Genomic DNA, 23481 nt, shown 5'->3' with positions numbered 1-23481 from the left:
TGGCCTCAGAAATTACTGCTTTTATTCGAGGTCTTAAATAGCCAATATCCAGAAAATGTAAATCTTGTTTGTGTCCTTTACTGGGGATGGGAAATAATTGAAAGAGCAGGGGGAGTGTGAGAGTGTCACAAGGTCCCTGTCCCAGAGTGCCTGAAGGGAAAAGAGGCAACAAATGCATCAACCCCCTTAGAAGAAACAAACTGTAGTGATGGGTAGTGTAAGAAGTGTTAAACCAGGTGCTTCATATGGGATAATAATGCACAATAATAATGATAAAATGCAGGGTCTGGGCAGAGAGGGCAGCACCTGCCAGCTGGGGAGGTGGGACAGCAGAAGGAGGGGAATTCAGGAGCTGTACCTGGAGTCTGAGTCTGTGTGCTTCTATGGGGATGATCCTCAGGATGGGCAGCTCCACCACCGGGACACGGGGCTTGCTCTGGATGAGGCAGCCCTGCTCTACATCCCAGTCTGCTCCTTCCAGGAACAGCCCAGAGACATAGCAGCCTGCAAAGGCACAACATGCAACGTCTGGGTAAACTGAGCTCCTGGAAAAGATCTAGGACATCTTCTAAGGTAACTGCTCTGGGCACTACAGCCATCACAAACACACTGCATTTCCTACTGCAGTTGGGGCAGTTTTCTGAGAGCTTTGTTTTTATCTTCCTGCTGTATTAGGAAATCAAATTAAATTGTCTCAGTTGCACTACACATGATGAACAATAGCAGGAATGAATGTGATTTGCTGCCCTCCAATTGCCCAAGTCACAGAGAGCTTTGTATCTCCCCTGGGCCTGATCACTGGGTCACTGAGAGCAGGTGAAGGGTTGGGACAGTTGTGCTGGTACAAATACCAAGTACAGCATTTACATTTAAGAAAAAAAAAACAAAAACTTTTTTCCTCCTCTGTTCCCAATCAAGAGCTGGTACCCACAGCCTTGCTTAGCTGTTCCCAGTACTTTCTTGTATTTAGTTATTAGAGCAGTGCTAGTCATAGAGAGCTCATAAAGAGATATTTACACAATAAACGATTAATATTTATAGGCACTTTTTGCTTAAGTGCATTTCAGTATATTATTTGTGGTGTAAATAGATCTTACAAACCTGCTGGGATTGGTAATGTTCTAGGCATAAATAGATACATGTATATATACACACACACATATATGTATGTGTACATATATACACATTTTTATATGTATGTATGTATGTATGTATATGGAGCAAGGGGGAGTTGGAAGTTCAAATCCCTGCCTGTGGGTGGGAAGAGCTTCATGCACACAGGAGCTCTGCAGGACCAGAACCCAGCTACTTCCCAGCTGGAAATCATGAGGACTGTGAAACCCAGGGCAAATGCCTGCCAAGGTTTAACCAAAGTAATTTAGTGTGCCAAGCAATTTCTTTCTCTCACCAGTTAACTCCTTTTTTTGCCAAACAGTTGTGAAAACACCTACCCTGAATGGATTCAGTGATGTCTTCTGCTTTCCTGTACTTGGTTACCTCTGTGTAAAGGGTGGAGTGATCCAGGGGCCACCTGTTTTTCCTGCAGGTGGCTTGAACAAGAGCAGTCAGGTAGGACTCAGGAATGTGCAGGCCTGACAGCCACATCACCTCAGGCTCACCATCATTGACCTGCAACCAAGGCAGTGAAGGGCAGCACCTGGTTCTCACCCTGAACTGCCCTTAGACAGGAGCTGGGGTGAGCCTGCCTTGCACCCACAGTAATGCAATGATGGCACCAGCTCAAGGGCTCACCTGAAGTGTTCACTGGCTCTGCACCAGCCTGCACAGCTCATGGTGCAGGTTAACATAACAAAAGGCTTTCTGGAGGCACTTGCTTACCCAGCTGGTGTACTGGTCATATCGAGCTCTGAAGAAAATAATCCAGTTCCCAAGGGTTTTGAGGGTGTCGGGGGCCAGCCGCCGCCAGATGCCAGGAATCTGCCCGTTGAAGAGAGCCTGAGCCACATCATCCAGCTCACTGCTCATTCCAACCTCCCCAGCCAAGGCCTGGAACAATGGGAACAGTTCTGAGGGCAGGCACAGCCCAGCTGGCCCGTGGAGCTGCTGTGATTTTACTTACACGTTGCAGCTCAGCCAACGACTTCCCCATCCGAAGGATGAGCTTGTTAAACCGTTCCAGTTCCTGCAGCAGCACCACGGTGGTAGGGGAGATGGTAACTCCGTAACTTTTACGTATGAGGTCGAGATCAAACACTTGAGGTAATTTGTTTTCTATATCCTTGGCAACATTTGCAATATATTCATCTCGACTAATTCCTGCACCAGTTTCACCTGAAACCAAAAAATATTAGTGAGACTAAATTTGTACTAATCTGAGAGAAGGTTGAGAGCTTTGAGAGCTGAGTCACCTTCTGGCATCAATCTCCCCCCAGTTGTGCTCTGACATTTGCCCACAGCCCTGCAGGTCTCCAGCTGTGCCTCTGGGCAGGTGCTGAGCTGCTCCCAGCCTGGCAGGGCTGAGCCCTGCAGTGGCTTTGCTCCTTCTGCTCCCCAAGGCCAGAACAGAGCCCCAGGATCGCTCCCCACACACAGGGGCTGCTGTCACTGTCCCCAGGGCTCAGCACTCGTCCCTGGAGGTTCCTGTTCACAGACCCATTCAGCCAGGCACTCACCAGTCTGGGGCTGCAGGTCGAGCAGGTGCCCCCACATGTCGCGCACCGCGTGCATGTAATATCCGATCTCGGCGTTGGCGTGGAGGCCCAGCACCTCGGGGGTGTTGGAGAGTGGCAGAGCTTCTATGGCCTCTGGAAAACAGCCCCAGAAACTGGTAACCCAGAACACCACAGCAACTTGGCTGCTGCTCTGCTTAAATAAAAAAATCAAATGCTAAACCTGGTGTTAGAGCAATGCACAGATTGAATAAACACACAGAGACTCCCTCACAGAAATATTATACATCACTTAACCAAATTATCATGCTGCTTTACTGAGGTTTTGTGGTTTGGGTTATTTTTTGTTTGTTTTTTTTAACACCCGAGGAGCTCAGTGACAAGCTCACATTCCAAAGGACAGCTCCTGTAAAGCAGAGGATTGTAACACTGCAATCCACACAGCAGCAATGGATGGAGACAATGTACACTGGAAGCAGACTTTTTTTTTTTAATGTAGCAGGAGGAGCATTTCTTACCAACAAAGTCATCTTTTCCCTTCCCTTCTGGAATTTTGTAATCGACTGTGTCACTTTTGTAGAAGTGGAACACCTGGAATGTGTCAAACAGGAAATCCCCAAGGTACTCGTCCATGTAGACAGTGAGGATGCGCCGGTCAAAGCTGTCGATTGCACGCCCACCATACATGACCTGGGAATCAGTGACACCAGTGTTACAGCAACTGCTTTTGGAGCAGAAAATACTGTTTAAAAAATCACTGAAAGGTCAAAATGGCTGTGGTGTAACACTGTCTCCCTATGGATCCCAAGGACATCTCCAGTCCCTTCTCAGGGGGACAGGAAGGAAATACTTTGGAGAGAGCTGCTCTGGGCACTCCTAATGACCCATCTGGATGATTTTTGTGCAGGTACCTTCCTGAGGTTCCAGCTCATGCTCAGCTGGGATCCAGTGCTGCAAAGTAACAGTTTCCTGCAGGGCTTCCTGTTGCAGCAGCTGCCAGTGCAGTGCAGCTGCCCCAGCTCTGAGAACACAACATTTGTACAGCTCAGTGATACCCATGTGCCAACTGTGCTCTTCCAGCACAGGGTCCCAAGGGCTCTCTCACAATTAATTAAGCACCATCACTCCCTGTTGTGCTCTTGCACACAGTGGCCCTAATTCCCTGAGACTAGTAGTCCCCAGTCCCATGCAGAAAGGAAACTTCATTCATCTGGATTTTTGTGGCAGTGTAGCACTCACCTCCCCAATGAGATACTTGAGACTGCTCCAAGGGATTTGATCATCGTTTTGTTCAAAAGCTTTTGTCAAGTATGTGTTAAGGATTTCCATGCACACCTAATGAATTGGTTGGAACATGTGAGATAAGAAGATTCATAAATCAGATATTCATAGGTTTTCTTTAATACAGTTCTTGTTTGAAAACTAACAATTACTTCTTTCTGAAATAATTAAAAAGTTAAGTATAAATCCTCTTACGAAAAGAAACCCACGAGAAAGGTAATAAAAACATGAAAGATTCAGAATCTAGTTTTTAGCATCCCAAATTGACATTATAGAAGATCAGGAGTCTACATGACTCCACAGAAGCAGAAAAAAATATTAAGTAAAATCTAATTGTGAGAAAGGTTAAAGATGGATAAATTCTGTATTTTCAAAAGTAATCTGAGCTACTCAGGAATACAAGAGCCACTGCAATTATTTTCTTACCTGGAAATCAGATTCATTAAAATCATATGGTACATTCCAGCCAACCTTCCCAAACTTCCTCCTCTCCTGAACCACAGCGTGGAAAAATGCCAAGACATAGACTAAGGATTTAAAAGCAGGATGTGGGCACTCCTCTAAGGCTTCTGGGGGAATTTTGAAGTAGGTGGCTCTCATATTCAGTTTCAGACCATTAGGTGGTTCTGTTACAACCTATCAAAATAATTAGGAAAGCCATCAATTACTGGATAACTCGAGGAAAATAAGTTGTAAATACATCACATTAAGTAAGCTATACAATGCAAGCTTGACATTTTAACTTGTTTTCCCAATGCCTATCAAATAATGGATTTTTTCTTAAGGAAAGGTATGAAACAGACCTTTTAAATTTATCAAGGTAAACACACCTATGCAAAGAGAACTCAGTATTATTTTGTAATTAGCATGTTGTTGGCAAGACATTAATATTTCTCGTATTTGAAGAGGTAATTTACTGAAATACCAGTACTTCACAGATTTTAATGTGCTCTATTTCCCCACAGTAAGATGCTTAAACAATGTGGCTTTCCTGCTGATCAAACTGCCAGAGCTGCTTCCTGGCAGCTTTTTTTAAAGAGTCTAAAACCTCAGCTCTCACTGCTCCTGGCAAGATCCAGAGTGCAGATCTGCAGCCTTTAAGATCCACTCTGGCTCCCTTCCCACTGCAGGAGGAGTGGGAGAACAGCCCAGAGCTGCCACTGAGGCACTGCTTTCCAATCTGTGAAATGAAATAATGATGAGCACAGGACAAGGCACCACAACAGCAGTAAAGCAGCCACAGAAAAGAACATTAGGGCAGAATCATGGCCTGTGCCTTCAAAATAATCAGCTCAGCTTTTAGTGATAAATGCTGCAGTATCCTGAAGGAGCAGCTGGAAGCCATTATCCTATTCCAATGTCTGCTGCACTGGCACTGCCAGGCTGACACAGGCCTTGGTCTGCACTGCAGCAGCAGGGCTGACAGGGCTATTTCTGATCCAGGTACTCCTTATTTGTGGCAGCATTTAAAACTAAGGACCATTTGTCACATTTCCAGGTTTACTCACAAACCTCTGCTTTGAAATAACTGCTGAACAGTTTTCACCCAAAGGAAACATGCCAGGAAAATAAATAGGATGATGAAAAAAGACAAAAAGCAAGTCTGTAAGGCTGGCCTAATGTGCTGCACTCAGGCCAGGCCCCCCAGAGCCAGACTGGACCTGCCCTCCTGGGGGTTTCCCCACCTTTAAAGCCTTTTGCAGGATTCCAATTGGGAAACCTTCAGTTGGGTCAGTTGTCAGCCACAGGCGAAAGTCTTCGTGAGGCTCTGTAATTTTCTCCAGGGCCTTTTCCAGATGGATGAGCCACTTCACCAAAAGGTGACAGTTCTGCAACATGAGCCACTGTCCATGAATCTCTGCTTCCTGCAGCATCTGCAAAGCAATCTGAGGACAGAGGAGAACCATCTGTAACTCTCCCTTTACCCTGAGAACAAACTGCCTCTGATGGGCTTGTGCAGTGGGGTTTTCCTGCTAGGAAAGTGATGGTCTAAATGAGTCTGATAGGAGTTCTCCTACTGACTAAATAGTGGCAAATTCAAACAGCTGTTAAGCTCTGAGAGTCTGAGAGCCTCAGAGTCATAACTGAGTGCCTCAGTGTTCAAAAAGGAAAGTCACAGGAAAGGCAGGAGAAGCAGCAGCAGAACTTTCTAGTAGCAAACACTTCCAGCCACCTCATGTCCATACACAGCAACATCTTCTCATCTTTACTTTTTAACAGCTAAAAATCTGCTTCTGGATCTACCCTCACCCAAACCAGAACAGCAGCCTGTCAGCCAAATAGCCCCTTTCATGTTCAGTAAAATGTTATTCCCAAACTGACAAATTTATGTCAGAATCACGAGGTAACTCCACTTAAAATGGAGCAGACCTATGGAAAGGAAATTTGATCAGTCCAGAGCATTAGGAGCATGGCTTGCAATTCACACTCACTGCACACAGCACATCCCCATCCTCCCATCCAAGTTACCTCTTCTTGGCCTTGTCCCATGGCCAGGAATTTGAGTCTATCTGCTTTAAAATCTGTCCTCTCAGCCAGTTTCATGAGGTCACTGACAGGATCAGAGCCAGGACTTAGGATAAAAACCACAGGTGACAAAGGGGTGCTCTGCTGCAGGATGGCATCGAAGCTGATCACGGGGGGTTGCACGTACCTGGCAGAGGGAGGAGCCCAATAATTTGATTGATTTGCACAGAGCAGCTGCCAGGTGTGAACAGAGCCTTGTACACAAAACACAAAGCTCACCACACTTGGAAATCATTGGGACACAAGCCCTGCTCTGCTCTTCAGGCCCAGCCCCAGCTCTGTGTGAGCAGCGTGGCTGGATGGGAGAGGGACAGACTCACGTCTCGCCCATGGTCTCGGTCACGTAGTCGGTCACTGCCCGGTACATCCGATCCACGCGGAAGCACCGCAGCAGCAGCAGCTTCTGGAAATCTGTGACATTGCCCTGATAGGGCACTGGCAATGGCATCTGCTCCAGAGCATCTGTGTCATACCACTGGCAAGAAAACACAGCACACAATGCCAATTAACCCAGTGACTCTGTCAGGGAAATGACTAGGAAAGAGAAAATTAAATTGATGGATGAGGGGCCAAGAGACACAACAAAAACAAAGTCAATCAGCTGCAAGTAAATATTAAAAGTTCAGGTGAATGTAAAAAATCCAACTTTTTCAGTATAAAGTATTCAAGTCCAGAAACACATTTGTACTTTCACTTTATGTCAACTAATTCTCTTAAGATATAGAAATTAGCATCAAAAGCAAAAAGGTATTAACAGATTGCTTGCAGGAAGACTTGTTGTAAAGCAAGAAGACATCAAATGAAGCTAAAGGAGGAACAAAGGAGATCTTGTTTGTCAATAGCCTATAGAATTCACTGCCACAAGAAGATCAAAGCACAATTTAGCTGCACAAAAACACCACTGAAATATTGACTGTCAAACAGAAAATTTCCACTGACTTCAGCAGGGTAAATAACTCCTCTGAGGCATTAGACTGACAAATAAAAATTCTACAGTATACCAAGGAAGGTATTTTAGTTTCTTTTTTAAATAATATAATCCTTAACTCTTCTGCAAATAAGCCAATCACTAACTGAGGTCAAGAAGCAGAGAAAGGCCTTGAGGGAAGAAACCCACAGTGACATCTCTCCTGTGGAGTGCTGTGACACATTGCATCACACTTGAACATTTAATACCAGATGAAAAGCTAGGAGAGAAAACAGCACTGAAAAAAAGCACGTACATTTTTCCATACATCTGGATTTTCTTCCACATCATCTGGAAGAGATTCAAATTTCTCAGGAAATAGTTCAGACAAGCGAATTAGGTCTTCCCAGCCTTGATCTGGAAGCCAAGCGTACGGTTTCTTTCGGGCACTCTTCTCCAGGGAAATATTGCCTAGGCACATTCACAAACCAGAGTCAGTGTCCATGGCAGAAATCCTCCAGTGCATGACCACACACAGTCCCTCTGCACAGAGGAACCAAGGGGAAATTTGTTCCTGGAAGCACTGTCAGATTAGACTGGTCTGCTGAAGGAAAAAAGGCATTTTGCAAGTGCTTGCAAAGCCAGAGTTTTATCTGTGCAAACATTTCTAAAATTATGCATACATAGTCAGAAAATAAATACAACGCAGTCAAAAAATATCTACAGATTACTTTCCTCATGTAACACCCTAACAAGCAGCTAATGTGAAATAGAAATAGCAGGATCCCCAGTTTGTGCAACCCAACACATGCAGCTCTCCTCGGTGGGAAAGCTCCCCTTCTGGAGGTGCTGGCTTGTGGTGAATCATGTCTAGTCAAAGATCTATCTTCAAAAGATCTTTTAGCTATTGCTACATAGAGCTACATATTTACATAAAAATATTCACTTTACCTTTCAAAAAGAACTCAAATTCTTCTTGTGGAACTCGGCCCTCAGCTTGTTCTATCTTGACAGTCATATCAAAGGAGAACAGTAACTTGTGCTTCTCAAACAAGCCTATGTTAAAAGGACATTTTCAAAAATCAGCTGCTAAAGCTTGTAGAACTGGAGAAATTTTCAGCAGTGCTGAGACCTGAACATCACTAAATTCCCTACTTGGTAACTTGCCTGAACCAACTGAAGTCAGGGCTTCACCTTTGTTTGCACAGAGTCTCAGCCCCTGGTGAAACAGCACTAACCTGTGCAGCCATAGTTGTAGGTGTTCAGAGTCAGTGTATCCATGATGTTTTTTAACCTCTTAGGAAGAATAGGACTGGGCATGGATTTCCGAAGGGCGAATCCAAAAACCTCTAAGAAGGAGGCCAGTGAGAACTGGTACATGATGTTGACAAATGCCATTTCAGCCAGCACAGAGAAGAGAATGGCCCCTCTCTTGGCTGCTGGTCTGTAGCCATCTCGGAGAAGGTCGATATCCGCCGCGGTCGTCTCCGCCAGCTTCAGTTTCTCAATCACCTGGGCAGAAAGGGATTTTACACTCCTGGAATGACTGTGCTGATCCAGAGTGGATCTACTATATCACAGGAAATCTGGAAATCTGGGCAGGTAACTCAAAAGAAATTGTACGAGTTATAAAAATGAAAAGTTAGATAAAATTAATCCTATCCTGGATATTTATGAAAAGTAAAGGCAAAGATTTACAAAAAATCATGGAAATAGTATTAGTTCAACTTCTGCCCAAAGCTGGGTTATGACAACCTCTAGATCAGGCCCAGTGTGGCTTTGCCCAGCTGTGGCCTGAAAACTCCAAGGATGGATTCTTTTGCTTTAGAACTGTAAACAAACATTCCTTAGTTCCTGTTAAGGACTTCCCTGAAGATAGACTACATTCTGTTCATAGACACCCTTCCAAAAAGCCCAGAACTGGTACCTCAGTAGCTTTGAATTTTGTCTCTTCCAAGGTTTGCACCAATTCCACATTGTCCAACATGTTTCCTGTGGAAGTTGACAGTCCATGAAGGAGAGTGTCTTCCAGATTTTTCAGCAGGTTTTTGTTTTCACTTGTCTCCTGGATGAGACGTTCTCTCTGCTCCTCCAGTTCCCTCCTTTCAAAACCCGTAATGACACTGAGCAGCTGATCCTCTAGGCCCTTGAGTGTAACTGCAGGTACAACACATGGACAGAGCATAGAGTTTTGTAAGCGCAAGACAGTTTTTACACAACTTATTTAATGTCTCATAAAACTACAGCAATGCAACAGAGACTTGGTTGATGACTGTATCTTAATTCTACCAAAGCATCCTCACCTGACCAGTACAGGAAGATCTATTTAGCTCAGCTGCAGATTAGAACAGAGAAGTGAGAAGGACTTTCTATTAAATAAGATGCTGAGTATAAGGGCAAGTATGAATTCTTTGGTTTCTTCCAGGTTTCAAACAACAACCCAGGCCCTAAATTTGTACAACAGCATAATCCCTACTTTGTTATTAAGTACACACTTGAGCTTACCTGTATAATTGATAACAATAGCTCTGCCAAACACAGAGGGAGAAAACTTTGGGCTTGCTAATTTGGTGTTCAGGTACATTTTAAAATTACTGTCATAGTCCACCTCTTTGTCCCCCAGGACAATGAATTCTCGGCCCTGTGCAACTTTGACATTCTTCTCTAAGACATTGTCTATCACAGGGTCAATGTATTCATCAACACTGTGCACCAGGAATGGGGTTCCATACTTTATAGCATGTTCTAGTTGTTTCAGGAAATCTGGGTCATTAAAGGAAGCCATCTGCAAGAGAACAATGGGAAAACATGAAAGGGCAACTGATATTCATATTGCTGAACAATATTATTTTGCAGTAGCTGCCAACACTAATGAAGTTTGTTCTTTGCTGCTTTTTGTCTTTCCTCTTACAGATGATATAAACTGTCTTTGCACAAAATAGTAAAGGTGCTTTTTTTCTGATTAGCTGAGAAAAATTTCCATTTGGAAACTACCCTTTAAAGTTTTAGCTGTGCCTCTAAGTGTGTTTATTGTCCTACATGGAAGGTCCATCCTGAAGCTGAGATAAATCACAATCTACACCAGCCCTTTTGTTAGACTCTCTCTGTGTGTGCAGACAGGCTGAGAGAGCTGGGGTTGTTCATTCTGGAGAAGGCTCCAGGGAGATTTTAGAGCACCTTCCAAAGTCTAAAGGGGCTCCACAAGAGCTGGAGAGGGACTTTTGACAAGCACATTTAGCAACACGACAAGGGGGAATGGCTTCAAACTGAACGAGGCCAGGGTTAAATTAGATATTAGGAAGGAATTCTTCTCTGTCAGGGTGCTGAGGCCCTGGCACAGGTTCCCAGAGAAGCTGTGGCTGTCCCATCTCTGGCAGTGTCCAAGGCCAGGTTGGATGAAGTCCCTGCCCATGGCCAGGGGTGGAACTAGAAGGTCCTTGCCAATCCAAACCATTCAATAATTCTGTGATACATAACTGGTTCCCCATTCAAGGTGACAGATATTTATGCAACTCTGAAAACAATCAGTAATGAGGCAAAGCAATCTTCCAATTTTACCTTCAGATTATTATTTTCTTCTTTCTTCTTAATCCAGTGCAGTGCCTGCTGCTGTGGGTCAATGCAGAGTGGGAAGCGGCTGGAATACGTTGTCAGGATTCCATTCTGGACAGAGAGCTCATCTGGGGGCAATCCTTGAGAAACCCACCTGGGAACAGGATGGACCAAAGACCAGCCTGGGATGAAAACTCAATGGGAGAGCAGCACATTTCATTTTTCAGCAAAATGAAGCAAATCACTGAGCACACAAGGACACACACAGTATGTGATCATGGGGACTCACTGTAACTGCACTACTCAAAGCACTGACTGTTGCCTTAGGTGAGCAGTCCTGGGATAGTTGATACATGGGCTACCTGGGCTTAGGCTTAATGCCAAACCCATTGACATCAATGAAAAGACACCTGTTGGGTTATGGAAACATATTTCATAGAGAACTCCTAAAAAACTTCCTAGAAATGGTATTACATGTGTCTAAGTTCAGTCAATGTCCCTGGAGTGTAAAGTACAACTTGTGGCTGTGCACCCCCACCCACAATGCCAATTCTCTGCTGCAGACTCAGCTCCAGACTCCCACTTTATAATGCCCCATTCAGTAGTCCCTGGGTCTCCTGACTGGACATACCTGCTAACCTCCACCTCATCAGTCAGGAGGCTCTCCAGTTTAAATGGATGGCTGGCAGGAATTTCTCGTGAGAAAATGTCTTCTTGCCACACTTGATAGAGCATTTCATGACGGAACTCCCAGCTGAAGGCTCCCACATAGCACAGAAAGGCAGCAGCAAGCAAACAGTCTCCAAGCAACTTCACCTTTCGTATCTCTAATTCCTTGAATTCCTCTGTCCACCTGATAGAATTATATGGGAGATTCTGTTCCAGGAAGATGAGGTTTAAGTGCAGAATTTCCTGCTACTTTAGATACAGGTTGAGACAGACCCCCAAGTTAGAATCAGTTTTCTCTCACTATTATGGTGGCCACAGACACTGAGTTGATCTGAACCTTTTTCCATTTAATCTCAGATATTTTCCAAGAGCTAATGGATATTAGCTCAGAACAGATAATAGCTCTTCTCAGAAACAAACACCACAGAAAGCAACATTTTCAGAAATGTCTCCACCTGATAGATTTTATCCCTGACACATGAACCTCTCGTGTCAAAAATGATCCTCTTTGAATCTAGACTTACCTCTCATTCTCAGATTTCAAGCCAGCGATGAGCTTGTCAGCAGCCTCTAATCTTCTCTGCATTATCTCTGCTTCTGCTTGTAACTTTTGGTTTTCTTTTATTGCCAGCTCATATTTTTCCCCCAAAGATTTAAGCTCCTCCTGAATGGCAGCCAGCTCTGCCTGTATCCTTTCCAGTTCCCTCTTACTCAATTCATAGTTCCGTTCTAGCATGGCCACCTAAAGCATATTTTGAAGGAAACATAAGAGTGTCAGAGGACAGAAGGATTTTGGAGAGAAGTATTAAGTTCCCACATTTCTTTTGGTCATGTCATATTTTTCAAAGTGTTCTAGTAATAAACAGTGCAAGCCAAAATAACTGACACTGTCACCCTCCTCTCCCCATCCCAAATACACATCATGGTCTGATACTGCCCTTCCAAATGAGAGAAATCTCCAGTTTTCTCCCCACAAGGAATATCAAAGCACTGGAGGTCAGCAGACTCTTATGCCTTAAAAAGGGAGCTTTGTCTGCTTAATAACAACAATATTAAGGCTCCAAAAATAGACACATCATCTAGTGAATATACTTTCTCTGTAGTCAGTTGTATATAACAACATTTTCTTGACAAAAATTTCCCAGTGTCATCTATTGGACATTAGATTTCCTTTTAATACAGCTGAATTTCCAGTCATCCTAGAAAAGATAATCAAAAGGTCTGTGCTTAAGAAACATGGATTTAGTGTACTACTGAGCTCTGCTCTGTCCAAATGTCATGGGTTTTAAAGTTTGTTTTAAGTAAACAGCTCTAAACTGTGTTTTTCTAAGCATGTTACATTACAAAATTCCAATTGAACATGTTCCTCCCTCATCCCTCAAGCACTGGCATGGATATAACCCACAGTCCAGCATCCTGACACAACAAATACAGTGATTTATGACTGACAACCTGCCTCACTGCTACTGCAATAGCTCTCCTAAATGCCACTTTTTAAACACTTCAATGGGAAAAGTAGACAGTCTATGAAATAGTCAAGTACTATCTTTTCCATCAGAATCACATTTTGACCCCCTCTGAATTTGATTCCAATATATTTTACCTTTTCTTCCTTTGGCTTGACTGTTCTAACTACATCACAGTAGGTCACCACTGCTTCAGCAAACTTTAACATTCCCAGTCCTGCTCTGCTGATAACTTCCATTTCAGCCCAGGTAGTATTAAGATTCTTTAAGAGAGCTACAAACACAAAAATATTGCAAGTTGAACAACTGTGCAGAAACCCTCAAAGAAATATCTTTTTCTACCAGCAGCATCAGCCAATGTCATGACAGACAATAGGAAATATTTGTCAAAATATTAAAGAGACTCTGTTGGCTATTGTTAATGTTCCCATTAACAATATCCTATATTCACTGCTAGTACCCAGAACAGGAGCTCACCTCTCATAGCTTTCACGTGGCTCCATGGAATTTCCCTAAAATCTGTTGTCAACAGAAGTCGCAGGAAATTTGTGTCAGCCATCATTGCTTTAGCATTCTTCCAGTTCTGTTCTTTGTAACCTCTCATTATAAGAATACAGTCCAGAACAACCTGCACCTGCTTTGGGGGTGTTGCAAAGGATCTGGAAAACAGAAAAAAAAGCCATCAGTGAAAAAGATAACCCAAGTCAGACAATAATTTATTAACTACACAAAAGCTCATAACCAATTCTTGTATTCAGATAATTTGATCCCCAAAATACTGAAGAATTTCAGCAGTGGAAAGCTTAAAACACTGACCCTCGATATTCTTTCCTAGGGCAGTGAAGCAGCTGAAGAAAAATCCAGAGATTTTTCTGGAGAAAGGAAACAAGTGTGGCAGGGAAGGGAGAGCCATTGCTGTTTTGGGGACAACTATTTCAGGGAGATCCAAAGACTGGATGTGTCCTTGTATCAATTCTCAACAAAAGACCTGTACTATCAAAACACATGGAGGAGTAAATTCAGCAGGGAAATATATTTTCATGCAATGAAAGTATCCCTGTTATAACTGGGAACACATAACCAACTGTTATGTGTTCCTACTTACACAGGAAAAAAAGAGGAGGAATGAACAGGTTTGGATAGTCATTGCTCAGGCAAAAACCAGAGCAAGTTCTGCTGCATCAGAAAGGCCAGAGAATGATGGGGCAGACAGCAAACAAAGGCCTGGAAGAACTGCCTTAAGGCAAAGTCATGGGCTAGAAATCAGGGCATTCTGTTGTGACCTTGGCAACCAGGCAATTGATGTCCTGACCTTCACAGGCAGGGGACAAAGATTGAGGTTAAGGCTCAGACTCAGAAAACAAGGGTCTGTCAGTGTATTTCCAAGAGTTTATGCTACTGTAGACACAAATGAGTCACCTGAGTTCAGTCACTTCAGCTTTGTCAAGCTTCTCAACCTCCCGCTTGGCAGCTTCCATCATGGGCTTGATCTGATCCAGTGCTGCCTCAGCCTCTGCCTTCTCCACAGCAATAATTTTATTCTGTTCCTGTATCTCTATAGCTTTTTCTTCACCCATTTTTTTCTTCTCCTCAGCTAGTAATTGTAAAGGCAGAACCATAAATGGATCATTCCAGTTTGTATACAGAACATACACTAATACACTAATAGAGATTTACTGTGCTGAAAATCAGAAATTACTACCAAGTCAGAACCTTTGTGTTACCAGCTTGCCTCTGGTTGGGAACATCCCATGCCCAGGTTAGGAACAGTTACTGTTCTACACAGGGTATACACAATTTCTTTTCCTCCATGTTTCCCTCTGATTTTCCTCTAAAACTGAATTTCTGAATCAGAAGTTGCCTTTCTTGCCACTTCCTTTCCCACATGATGCCCTACACCTTGGAAAGGTAAGACAAGGGCAGGCAAATGTGGGACATTCAGTAGTTGTAATCTACCCACCTATTTCTGTGTTCTTCTTAATGTCTCGTAACAAAGCCTCACAAGCAGCTGTTTTTTCTGTGAGCACAATCTTTTGCTCAGCAAGTTTTATGTTCAGCTCAGCCAGCTGTACAGCAGCTTCTTTCAGCTTAACTAAGCCCCCATCCAAACGTTTACATTGTGCTAGGTAGGACAAAAAAAAAGGGAGAAATGTCAGTGATTCATTGATTGTGTTCAAGCACTCAGCAACAATCTCACAAAGAAAAAATATCTTTAGTCTCCTTCCCTGAGCCTCCCATTTAAAATGATGTTAATGTCACTTGAGCTCACATAGTGGCCCTGTGCCACAATTTAATTGCCATATTACACTCTTTGTGTTTTATGCTCTTCACATATTTCAGTGCCACTGAAGTATGAACAAGAATTGCTGCTTGAGGAAGAAAAGTTAAACCCTGAGTGAGGCCATGCTGGTATTAGATTTCACCACAACTCTTCCCCAAGCAGAAGAGTGTCTGGTTTGGTGATTCTGGCTCGTGTTCATTCACAAAAGGATTTGAGGAGAGCCCATTGTTTGACAGAGTCTGAACATTCACATGTAGCCAGAATTTTGGGTCAATGTCAAAACACAGCCCCAGAGCTGTGTGCCAGCACAGCATTTGAGAGAGCACTGCTAACAGGTTTTGTATATTCTGGGTAATATGTGGGATTCTCACCAGAATTTCTTTTGGTTTTAGAATATTTAAGTCACTTATTACAAAGGAGAAAACATCTACATAGCCTTACCTAAAACAAACTCATTTTTCTCGTCCAGCAATTTTGCATAAGTATTGAGAAAATCAAGGTAATTTTTTGGTGTGACGTGATTTACACGTCTCAGTTTCTCCAGAAATTTCTTGCTGAAATTCCCTACAGATTCATGCACCATGACTATGTGGTCAATCACTGACTGGAAGCTCTCTGGTGGGATGCGTGGGTTTTTTCCTAAAATTGGGCAGAGGAAATAAAAAAGTTCAAAGATTTGTGGCTTTTTTCAGAGTACACCAATTACCATCTTTCTCACATATATCTAAGCCAGGCACAAAACAAGTCTCTTTGCTGGGGCAAAAAGCAAGACCAGGGCAGAGGCAGAAGGGAACCTCCTGGCAGACAGCCCCCATTGTCTGCAGAGTGAGGAACTTGAATTTTAGCAATTTTAAAAACCTATTTGATCAAGAAACTGCCATCCAGTGACATTTTTTGACTGGGTTTTTGCATTACCCATTTCAACTCAAGGTAATAAGCACAATGGGAAATGAAATTGTGAAATGTACAATATCTGCAAAGGTAAAGAATTTTCTCAGGCTATGCCATGGGTTAAGGGGTTGAAATACTGGCATGTTACATACCTAGAAAGGATTGTGCAACTGCACACAAGGCCTGGGCAGGCCAGGGCAAGAACCAGTCAATACCAGTGTTGTTGACAAGACCTTAAAATAAAAGGAGAGTGTTATCTGAAAAATTCCTTTGTAAAACTAACCCCTAATCAGACAGGCAATCCTCTAATTAATTTTATTTACAACAAGAATTTGCAAATTAGTCTTGACTCCTTAATAACAGAATTTACCACAAAGTCTACACTATTTTGGCAGTAAATAATGAGCTTTTCCCCTGTGCCCTGCTAACCCCCCTGAACCATTCCTTAGGCTCTACAGGACACAGTCAGGAGCTGCAGTAAGGTATTTTAGGGCCTGGTTTAGCACTCCCACCTATGCCCTTCTTTCAGTCTCTTCTGTTCCCAGGACTCCTTTCAGCCAGGTGCAGCATCTGCCAGGCTCAGGTGTTTTATCTCTCTGGGGGTGTCTCCCCCACCATGCCCTTTTTTTGGCTATGGATACAAAGTAGTTTCTTTTCCCACCATGCCAGTTTCATAATGATTTAACCCCACACTTTCTATTATAAACTACATAAGAGAGCTGCAGACAAAGGCTGTGTATTTCCAGTTCAGTGAGGATGACCAATTGATTTCCAGCTGTTCAGCTGCAAAATGAACTGATCTGATAAATGCTAATCAATATTGTTCACTGATATGTGGTAATTAACTGGAAAAATAAACATGCAATGCAAATCCTTAATCATGAAACCTGCTCTGCTTAGTTTTAGCTGCCAGAAATCTCTCAGTATCCACTGGAGATTTTTCTTTTGCCTGTAAATTTGTATTTCACAGGGAAGAGACTGTGTACAATTGCTACCTGGGAAATTTCTGCACCAGGTTCTCAGGTCCTCCCCCACTGGGGACATTCCCAGGACAATGTGAAGGTTGCTTGCACATTTGCTCACAAAATACTGCCAGATACTCTCTTTGGCTGGGCCCATGCCAGCTCTAGCAGCTTCTTCTGCAATCTGACTTAGTATGGCATCTTTTTCATCATCTGCAAAAAGGGCTGGCACCATTCCTGTAACATAAGGACAGATGAATGCTGGTGAGAACAACCAGTAAGAGGAAACCATATGGCTGGGGATAGGGCAGATGAGAAACCAATTTTAAACCTAGTTCTGCGAAAACGATTCTGAGTAGTTTTGAATGAACCAATTCATCTCTCTATGCTTCTCCTCCTTCTCATAGCCCTCATGGAAAATAGGTCATACTTGGGATTTAGGGGAATAATTAATGCGTTTTTGTTTGGGCTTCGGCAATGTATACAAAATATCACAGGACTCTAGAAAGAAAATCTTCATTAGTGTCTGTGAATCATCAGTTCACATTTTTGTTCTCTTAATCTTGTGGCAAATACTGTATAAGTAACCTAATGACAGACCAGGGACATGGAAAACTAGAATAAGGAAAGGGATAAAATTAACTCATCTGTTCTCATATCAGACTGTGTAAGAACTTCTATAGAGAGGGTGGTCACACAGTGCCAGCTGCTGCTCATTTTCAACTGCTTCCTTCACTAGAAGGTATCAAATTACATTTCAGGACATACATACATAAATATACATATGGACAGTTGCTGCAGTTCAGGTGAATGCTATTCAAAAGCCAATTGGACAAGTGGCTTTGTGGCCATATGCAGCTGAAACTTCTCTCAGTCTTGGAAGAAATCTGAGATTTCTCCAGCATCATCACCAGCATGAATGAACCCTATAATCTCTCCAGACATATAAATGACTGTAAGAAGATTCCAGAAAGCCATCATTAATTCCAATACCATTTCAAGTAATACTGAAAGGTGTAACTAAAGCAGCAGAGGACACAGGGTGAACCAGTAACAGCTGTATCAAGGGTACAGTTCAGACTGTGAGTCACAAACAGAGAGACTGCCAGTGGCACCTGAAGTCAACATGTTGTTGATGAGTTCCAGGAAACTCTCTTCTGCCACATGGCCATCTGTAAACAAGAAGACCACTGACTTGTCATAAATACCCAGCTTCTGGTACAAATTTTTCAAATCATCTCGGAAATTATTTTCTCCATATCCTCGACACAAGATGATTTCAAATACCTAAGGATGAAAATACACACTGAGAAGACACAGATGGATCCAAGACATGATTGATGGTAACTCTGAATTTCAATTAGACTGAATCAAGGGGGTTGGTTTGGCCCCAGTAAATGTTTAAGTACCAATAAAACTGTGCATTTGTATAACCCTGCAGGCTTGCATTTTCAAAATTGCTTTGTGTTCATCCTCTTTCTTTGTTCTTTCCTTCCAAGCCTTTTTAAGTGCCACTGAGAGGAACATTTCCTCTCTGAAATAAGACAGTACCAATCACAACAAGGCTCCTCAAGCAGCACTGGAATGCTGCTGTAACACATGTAAGTATCAACAGCAGTAGTTAAGGACAATGAACCCTTTCATCATCAAACCCATCCTTGTTTTCCTTCCCCAGTGCCAAAACCCAGATTCAGGCACTGACAGCTTCCTGCCCAGATCACACACTGTCATCACCTTGGACCTCCTGGCAATCACCTCCCCCTGGGCTTCTTCTCTGAAAGAGCTGCCAGCCTCATCTTGTTTTAACCAACTGACTCACCCCCATCCCCAGTTTAATCCCAACCACAGTTTTACTTCCCTTGTCTTTTCTCCCAGCCCAGACACAGAGTCACTAACCTCACACCCAGCTGTATGAGCAGCCAGTTTTGTCAGGGACTGCTTTCCTGAGCCTCCCACCCCGATGAGCAGGGCGTGCCCGCGGTCCATCCGGATGATGCGATGGACACGGATTAAATGCTCCAGAGCATCATCAAAAAGAACCAGATTCATTTTAACATGGTACTCGTTGTAGTCATCCAAAATCTCCTTCAGAGAAAGGTGAACAGAATGTTACTAGGAGACCAAATGAAACAATTAATAACATTAAGAAAATAGCCCATTCAGCAGCATTATTCCTTTCCCATTCCTCAGGGAAAATGAACTATTGGAAACACTGCTGACTCTCTTGCTGATCCTCACTTTTCATTACTGCAAACCCCAAATGGACATCAAAGCACATAAAGTTCTGTGTGCACACAGAAGAGAACAGATTTCCTGCAGTCTGAGGCAGGCTCCTGCCTGTTCCTCAGGCACAGTTCCCAGCTGATGCACACTACCTTAAAGAGAGCTTTTGCTATATCATAGTCTTGGATATCTTCATAAATACGAGCTTCTGCGTAATTCAGTGCTGTTCTGAAATCTCCAAAAAGAACTGGATCCCTCATGACATGCTCCAAGTCATCTGGGAAATGCTCTTCAACCAAGGTTTTTATATGGCCTTGTACCTTCAAGGATATGAAATGAGTCAGGATTCTTGCTCAAATACTGATTTATTTCAAGGTGAAAAGGTTACAAGATCCAAAGGTTACAGCCCCCTTCTGTGTTCTATGTATGATCTAAAATAATCTAATTGGCAGTTCAAGAATGGTTCAAGCAATTGACAATATAACATCAAAACAAAAAGGGAGAAGCCTGTTAAATAAAACACCTTCTCATATATTGGTGTAAATAAACTTCCCTTTTCAGCATTCATAGATGTCTCACCAGAATGATCTCTCACAAAGTTTCAAACTCTGCATTAATATTCTGCAGACTAATGTTAATATTAATTGTGAAAATTGAGCTGTAGATGTATCTTTGTATGTTAGAGGAGAAAGTTTTAGCTAGAAAAATCTGGAGCCTTCTTGGCCTGCCTCTTTTTATGTAAGCAATTTCCACAGCAAAGCAAATTGCTTCTATATGAGTAGACTTTACCTCAATTTCTCTCCTAAATCTCAGGGTTTAAAATTGACACTATTCTCTTTTATCCTTTTTACTACTTGATTATATAGTCACATTCTGGTACAGTCCTTCCTGAAGGAAAATAGTGACTTGATTTCCTCCTGTACTTCTCTCACACTTTGTCACCTGTACTTCTGCCAATCAATTTTCCTAGACAGGCAAACCAAGTGGTATTTTCCATTACTTCAGCAGAACTGCTTTCTTAGTCTGCCATCATCATGTTGTTTTAGGAAAAATTCTTCCATGAGCTGTGTTTTAAATTAATGAGCAACATATTGCTTAGACAAATCTGCAGTTGGACACCAAGACCTGAGTCCAACACTTAGTAGTGGTAGTGTTGCTGATGCAAATTAATTGCCATAATAATAGTCAGTGACTACTGAAAAACTGAAAGAAATAACTCACCAATTCTTTGTCTGCTTCATTAATCAGCCTGTCATGGAAAACCCTCAGGCATTCATTTCTCCAAACTCTCACCATCTGGGTCACTGTGTGAAACCTGAAATAACATCAAAATATCAGACTGCACCAAATGAGCTGGCATGATTTAAGGCCATATGGTTAATAACAAGGACCAAATTCTGGACTGACCTTTTTACTCTCTATGATTTGATTCTTTTATAATAACTAATTTGTTTGCATTGAGAGTAACATCAAAATTTAGGATGTTCTACTTCTGATTGTGGTTTAACAAAAAGTGACCAAATGTGACTGATTTCCTGTACCAAATGACCTCAATTTCACTCAGATTCACCAAAGAAAAAAAAAAAAAAAAAAAAAGGTGCAGGATTACTAATGGCAATTTTTCTATTCTCACCTTTCTGGATCTGTAAGAACAAGTCCATTATAGACCCTGGAAAGATCCCGCAGGTTAAAAATGTAGTGGAATTTGGAAGGAGTAGGGGGCAGGTCAGTAACAATCATTTTATAAAGTTCCAAAGTACACAGAGTAATCTTTTCAGAGATGGCTGCTATGGACTCATTAAAAGTCTGCAAACATGAGAAAGAAGAAGTGTTATCATGAGTCTTCCCAGACAGAACTCAGTGCTATTAAACATAATCTGCTTTTAAACCTGTGTGGTTCAAAAAATCTCTGCAGTAAAAACAATGTGTAGTTAAATGTTCAGGGTAGGCTCCATTTCACTCTGGAACCTTCTGAGTGCTCAAGATAACATCAAACTCAGTAAATGGAATTCCTACAAGATTTCTAGAACAGAAAAATTAAGCTGCTCTTTTCTCATCTAATATTACAGGTACCTTGGCAGTAATGCATTCTATTGCATTTTTCACACCCATTCAGGAAAAAGTTTTCTGATCTTCATGTATTTGCTTAAAGGAACTGTAATCAAATAATTCACCTATTTCAACCCATGAAAAACCCCAGGTTTATAAATTATCTGCTGGCTTGAATGTTTTACATATTACACAAGAACTTATCTAAACAATGTAAAACCCATTGAGAGACAGAGGAAGAAAATAAAGGTTTGTGTGAGGTTACATCTATTTAAAAATAATACACCTGTTGAGCAATCCTTTAAAAACAGTGAAATTACCGCAGTGTGGCCTTTCAGGATGGAGAAGTAGATCAAATTCAGTGATTGCTCAGAAGGAAAAGGGATGTTAAAAACACTGAAGAGTGAGATGAATCGAGGGTCAACTTCATTCCGACCTCCTCCAGCTTTGCCCATGGCAGCCACAAAACCCAGGTCTCGAAGAAATTTAATGTTCATCTCTTTACCACGATCATACATGAAACCTTTCTCTAGCAGCAGCTTCAGCAGGGCAATGGGTTGCTGTGTGCCATACTCATCAACCTGCAGGATATACTAGAGTCAGGATGTATCAAAGCACAGTACTTCAGCTCTCCATATACTGCTTTAAATGTGGGAATATTGGGTTCAATACTCAGGAGAACATTACAGGGACTAAGAGACGCTTTGCAAAGCTCTGGCACTGATTGTGAACAGTCATCCCAATGTCTCCTATGGGAAAAGAGCCTCTTCTCTGAGATAAACTAAATGCACACTGGATTTATGCATGCAGGGACCATATCAGTGCCACCCCAAGTGCTTCTCTACTACCTTGTAAAACTATTGACATCTTACCCTTGGCATATTCATATCATCCATGAACACAAGGAGACGTTTCCCCATGGGAGGGCCAAAACTGTCTTTAGTTCGTTTTTCTACATTTGCCTCCAGGTTTCTCTGAATGTCCATGGATGTTGTACGAGAAGAGAAGTTAATTACCAGCACAAGCTGCAAACAAGAGGAGATTATAAGAATGGATTCTTGGGGCATTTTTTTTAACTAGACCATTCAAAAATATATTTTATATTGGCTGTTAGATATACAGGAAATGCTGCTCAGGTCCATTATTCACTTGAACTACAGATGACAATGAAATGTAGGCCCTCAGCACTCTGATAATATATTTTTACTTTCTATAATTAAGTCTGTACAAGGGAAAAGAGGACAAAATATCTTTGATCTTGAAGGATTTTCAAATCAGTCACACACTTTGGATCTGGAGTTTGCAGCCACATTACCCATGTCAATATTGCAACCCACAATGCAAATTTAACACAAGGGTAAAGAATGAAAACACAGCTTTCCAAACAGGGCAAAATGCCTCAAACATACATTATAGTCTTTGTCCAGATTGCTTAGGAAGTTCTGTGTAGTTGCTGTCTTAGATGTACCCGATTCACCCACAAGGACAACCGGGCGTTTCACTTTTACCATCTGCTCCAGTAACCAGGCAGTGCGTGTGGTATCCACTGTGGGCACTGAAAAAGAGCAGGAACACAATCACTGGCTAAATGAAAATGCACCACTGCTGGGGGATTTATGTTTATAGAATAGTGTTGGAACACACTCTCAAAGTATTAACATGCAGTTGCACAAAGACATAATCTGAATTATCAATTCACTAAGAACTCTGAGAGAAGATTTTAATTGCTTAACCATCTCTTTTCAGTCTTTGGGATCTTTTCTTCTATATATGTATACTAAGAGAGAAGTTATCTTTCATATAGGAGGGTCATGGTTTGGTTAAGCTCCATTTAATCCCTATTTCAGGGATATAATCAGGATTTATTTGGATCATAAGCATTTTCCCAGAACTCTACAGAGATGATTTTTTTTATATGTGAATAGCCTGCATTTGGAGCAATTTCAGAGATTATAAATTTATCTCTCATGTCAGTGAAGTTAACCTGTGCTTGCTGGAGTATTACTGTAAATTAATGTGCCTAAATTTGTCTTTAACTATGAAA

At 42.2% G+C, this 23481-nt stretch overlaps 1 protein-coding gene across 1 annotated transcript in view; it reads right to left on the bottom strand.

The window, feature by feature from the left end:
* Positions 1–23481, bottom strand: part of DNAH10 (dynein axonemal heavy chain 10) — a 48953-nt gene that overhangs the window by 383 nt on the left and 25089 nt on the right. The window contains exons 43-76 of the mRNA XM_079323086.1: positions 22847–22992; positions 22310–22462; positions 21758–22018; positions 21022–21194; positions 20610–20703; positions 19541–19708; positions 19062–19250; positions 18281–18452; positions 17199–17402; positions 16356–16436; positions 15754–15951; positions 14992–15153; positions 14451–14625; positions 13509–13690; positions 13169–13305; positions 12090–12307; positions 11528–11749; positions 10903–11050; positions 9850–10129; positions 9272–9501; positions 8583–8856; positions 8296–8400; positions 7661–7815; positions 6758–6912; positions 6381–6564; positions 5597–5797; positions 4338–4547; positions 3870–3965; positions 3149–3320; positions 2634–2765; positions 2081–2292; positions 1840–2007; positions 1452–1629; positions 359–504 (exon numbers count right to left, since the gene is read on the bottom strand). Coding sequence (XP_079179212.1) covers positions 359–504; positions 1452–1629; positions 1840–2007; positions 2081–2292; positions 2634–2765; positions 3149–3320; positions 3870–3965; positions 4338–4547; positions 5597–5797; positions 6381–6564; positions 6758–6912; positions 7661–7815; positions 8296–8400; positions 8583–8856; positions 9272–9501; positions 9850–10129; positions 10903–11050; positions 11528–11749; positions 12090–12307; positions 13169–13305; positions 13509–13690; positions 14451–14625; positions 14992–15153; positions 15754–15951; positions 16356–16436; positions 17199–17402; positions 18281–18452; positions 19062–19250; positions 19541–19708; positions 20610–20703; positions 21022–21194; positions 21758–22018; positions 22310–22462; positions 22847–22992 — 5981 coding nt within the window. The remainder of the gene's footprint in view (positions 1–358; positions 505–1451; positions 1630–1839; positions 2008–2080; positions 2293–2633; positions 2766–3148; positions 3321–3869; positions 3966–4337; positions 4548–5596; positions 5798–6380; positions 6565–6757; positions 6913–7660; positions 7816–8295; positions 8401–8582; positions 8857–9271; positions 9502–9849; positions 10130–10902; positions 11051–11527; positions 11750–12089; positions 12308–13168; positions 13306–13508; positions 13691–14450; positions 14626–14991; positions 15154–15753; positions 15952–16355; positions 16437–17198; positions 17403–18280; positions 18453–19061; positions 19251–19540; positions 19709–20609; positions 20704–21021; positions 21195–21757; positions 22019–22309; positions 22463–22846; positions 22993–23481) is intronic.

The sequence above is a fragment of the Erithacus rubecula genome, assembly GCF_903797595.1.
Source record: "Erithacus rubecula genome assembly, chromosome: 19".
Lineage (NCBI taxonomy): Eukaryota > Metazoa > Chordata > Aves > Passeriformes > Muscicapidae > Erithacus > Erithacus rubecula.
Note: the sequence above shows the minus strand (reverse complement) of the source record. Positions and strands in the feature narration are given on the sequence as shown.